Genomic DNA, 3,944 nt, shown 5'->3' with positions numbered 1-3,944 from the left:
GACGGCTTTGACTTTTCTTCATTCCCACGATCGATCTCTGTAAACCGATCCGGACTCTGGGAACCATCATCACCAATTTGGTAGACTGACTGCTCGAAATCGTGGCCCTCCTGCGTAATGCCATCCCACAGATGTGTGTCCGAATCAATCTCCTCAATCGTGCCCTGAAAATGTGTGCTCACATACGTGTCAACAATGTTAACATAGTAGAGCGCATCATCCTGACTCTGCGGGTGCTGCATTGACCGCTTGATATCAAAGGTCACATGCTCATCATTCACTCGGAGTGTAATCTACCCTGCAGCTACATCTACAATGGTCCGAGCAGTATTCAAGAATGGACATCCGAGAATCAAAGGCACCCTAGAGTCCTTATCCATATCCAGGATAACAAAATCCACGGGAAATACAAACTTGTCGATTTTAACAAGCATATTCTCAACAAACCCGCATGGATACTTGATAGAACGATCTGCTAGTCGAATGCTCATACGTGTAGGTGACGGCTCACCTAGATCCAACTTTGTAAAACCCTTATAGGGCATAAGGTTGATACTCGCTCCCAAGTCAGCCAATGCATGGCTAATAGACATATTTCCGATCAAACAAGGAAGCGTGAAACTGCCAGGATCTCCCATTTTTGTGGGCAAACGATTTTGAAGAATGGCAGAGCAGCTTTCGTTCATCACCACACAGGACATATCCTCAAGCTTCTGCTTATTCGAGAGGATGTCCTTCAGGAACATAGCATACTTCGGCATCTGGGCCAAGGCTTCAACAAATGGTATGTTTATGTGCAGTTGCTTAAACATCTCAAGGAACTTACCATATTGTTCTTCGTTTTTCTGTTTCTTCAGCCGGCCAGGGTATGGAACTGGAGGAGTTTAATCTTTGACTGGCTCCTGGACTTGTGCCGTACTTGCTGGGCCCAGCCTGTCTTCAACCTCGTCCGGTGTATCAGTCTGGACCTTTTCAGTGATCGGTGGTGAGTCTGATATGTTGGGTCCTGTCGTCTTGCCACTCCTGGTCATAACCGCATTTACATGCCCACGCGGATTTGGCTCCGTATTGCCCGGAAGACCACCTGGGGGTCTCTCCGACATCATCTTCGCCAGCTGACCAACCTGATTCTAGATATTCTAAATCGAGGCTTTTTGACTCCTCATTTCTCCCTCATGAGCTAGAAAACAATCTTCGCTTTGTTGGTATCGTTTTTCAGCTAATTGATTCGCACTCGTAGAGCTAGAAAGGAGCCGAGCCATCATTTCCTCCAGCTTAGAACCTGATTGAGGGGCTTGCTGCTGGGAACTACTCCCGGCACCCTGATTCTGATATGAATATGGACGTGGCTGGTAAGGTTGGTTGTACTGCTGAAATTGCTGACCATGAGCCTGCTGCGGCACTGGAGCGCGCTGGGCAAATCCTAGTGGGTTCTGATTACCCACATTCGCTCTCCACCCAAAATTTGGGTGATTCCTCCATCCAGGATTGTAGGTATTGTTGTACGAGTTGTCCTGTGGCCTCACCTGATTACTCACAAAATCTACCTCTTCTTGGCCCTCATATGGAACTCCCTGGAAGCATGCACCAAGCTCGTGTGACACTCCGCACTGGTCACATCCTGAACTAGCCTGTGCAGCCATCTGGGACTTATCAAACTTCGCCGACAGGGCTGAGATTTGTGCAGTAATGGCTGTGTAGTTGTCCACAGCATGCACTCCTGGGCGAGATGATGATGAAGATGTCCGGCCTCTCTCTCCCTCTCGACGTGAGCTTGACTTCAACGCAACCTTTTCTATGATTGCATAGGCTTCATTTGGCGTTTTTGTTCCTAGTTCGCCTCCTGAATTCACATCTAATCTCTCCTACGTATCATAGTTCAACCCTTGGTAAAACGTCAAGACCAGCTGTCTTTTTGAGAAGCCATGGTGTGGAACATCAAGTAACAAATCCTTAAACCGCTGGCAGGCCATGTGCAACGACTCTCCCTCATCTTGGCGAAAGGTCACAATCCGGTTTCTCAGCTTGGTTGTTTTCTCAGGCGGAAAGTATTTTTGCATAAATAGCTCCGCCAGCTCATTCCAGGTCCTGATGGACCCAGCTGGAAGTGACATAAGCCAAGCTCTGGCTTTGTCACGTAGTGAGAATGGAAACAACCTCAACCGAACAGCATCCTCCAAAACATCTCTAATCTTGAACGTCGAACAAACTTCAAGAAAAGCAGCTATATGTCGTCCGGGATCTTCATGCTCGCGCCCGTCAAATTGCACCGAATTCTACACCATGTTAATAATACTAGATTTAATTTCAAAAGTAGGTGCATCTATAGTAGGTCTAATAATACTGGGCTCCAAGCCTGTTCCTCCGGGCTGATTTGATTCATTCAAAGGTCGCTCGTTGTCCGCCATGATTGCATCTCCACCGGCTCCGGCTCACCAGCTGCGAGCAGCAGCCCAACCGCACGAGATCTTTCGCGAAGACGTCTCCTCAGATCACGCTCGGGTTCGTCTGACGGCTCAACAACTTCAGGAGTGGGGGTTGAGGACATCAACCTGCAAACGAAAAAATGACATAATGAATATTTTATTAATATAATAATGCTGTTTTTTTTTTTGCTGAAAAGAAACAGAATTTTTATAAATAGAGCTGAAAAATTTTATAAAAAATCGAAAATGGGCCCAAAATTTTATAAAAATTAAAACAATAAAAATAATCGAATCGGCTAGTGTGAAAATCATTTTTTGGAGCCAAAAATTCAAAGAATAAATGAATAAAAAGTTCGAATTCAAACAAATAAATGGAATAAAAATTTACAAGTGTATGAAATAATCTTGAAAACGAATAAATTGAATCAAAACCATGAAATATTAATAAATAAATAAATAAACGAATAAATGAATAGGAAAAATATTCACAAATCATTACAAGTATGTACATCGATAAAATAATGACTCGGGTCGTTCCTAAAGCTCGCCACATCCCCGGCAACGGCGCCAAAAACTTGACGTGTGCGTGTATATACGTGTTTTTACAATGAATCTAACACACGAAAGGGCAAGTGTACCCCGTCATATATGTAGTAAAGTATCGGTAAGAACCAAGTATCGATCCACGGATGTGGGCGGAGAAATAATGCTAGACCTTTGTCATTAAACTACCGGTAGGAAGATAAGTGATTGATTTTCTAAAAACTACAATAAGCATAAACAAAGATATATAAAAACATAATAGACTCCAAATAAGAAAATAAATATATAGCCTTGCTTTATACACAACCAAAGTATATAAACTAAGTCGGTTTTGTCACTTGAAACATTTGGTCAATTTTCCATTTTCAAGACAATTAGTATCCCTTTCGGGAATCCTAACATGACAATCATTCGGAAAGCTAAAACGATAAACACACTTTAACCACCTAAGATTGTTCTTTAACGTGCAATTGATAATTGTCTATGAAAATCCCCTAAAGATAAGTTAGTCATCTGTTAGGAGTTTTCTAACCTCACTTAATCAAGGAAAGTGACACCGATAAACACAATGCAACCACCGAGATAAGCATAACCTAGATTAAATCACAACCGAGTTCATTTTACAAATCTTGCGCATAAATTCACCAAGATAGCAATTTTGGCCTAAACTACTAACTAAGCTAACAATTCATGGCAAGAATTCATAACAACACCATTTAACCCGTTAAGGCCCTTCCGTGAGGGAAAGCTTTCTTGATTAACAATAATTACCCCTTATTAAACCACTAACCATTTCTAGTATCATGGTGCACACATTTTAACCAAGTTAAACTAATGAACCAAGTTCAAAGTCTACTAATACATGATTAATTAAGCTTCATCTTTCAATTATCTCAACTAACCATATACCAATCATCCAAGATAATTACTGATAATCAAGAAATCAACATCAATAAACAAGGTTGCAAACTAATC

At 42.1% G+C, this 3,944-nt stretch overlaps 1 protein-coding gene across 1 annotated transcript; it reads right to left on the bottom strand.

The window, feature by feature from the left end:
- Nucleotides 1-293: 293 nt before the first annotated feature.
- On the bottom strand, nt 294-761 carry LOC110944860. The gene has a single exon (XM_022186505.1). It carries the CDS (start codon nt 759-761, stop codon nt 294-296), a length of 468 nt encoding a protein of 155 aa, XP_022042197.1.
- Between the last annotated feature and the right edge of the window lie 3,183 nt (nt 762-3,944).

Source organism: Helianthus annuus, chromosome 6 (genome assembly GCF_002127325.2).
Source record: "Helianthus annuus cultivar XRQ/B chromosome 6, HanXRQr2.0-SUNRISE, whole genome shotgun sequence".
Lineage (NCBI taxonomy): Eukaryota > Viridiplantae > Streptophyta > Magnoliopsida > Asterales > Asteraceae > Helianthus > Helianthus annuus.
This window is presented reverse-complemented; position numbering and strand designations above follow the sequence as displayed.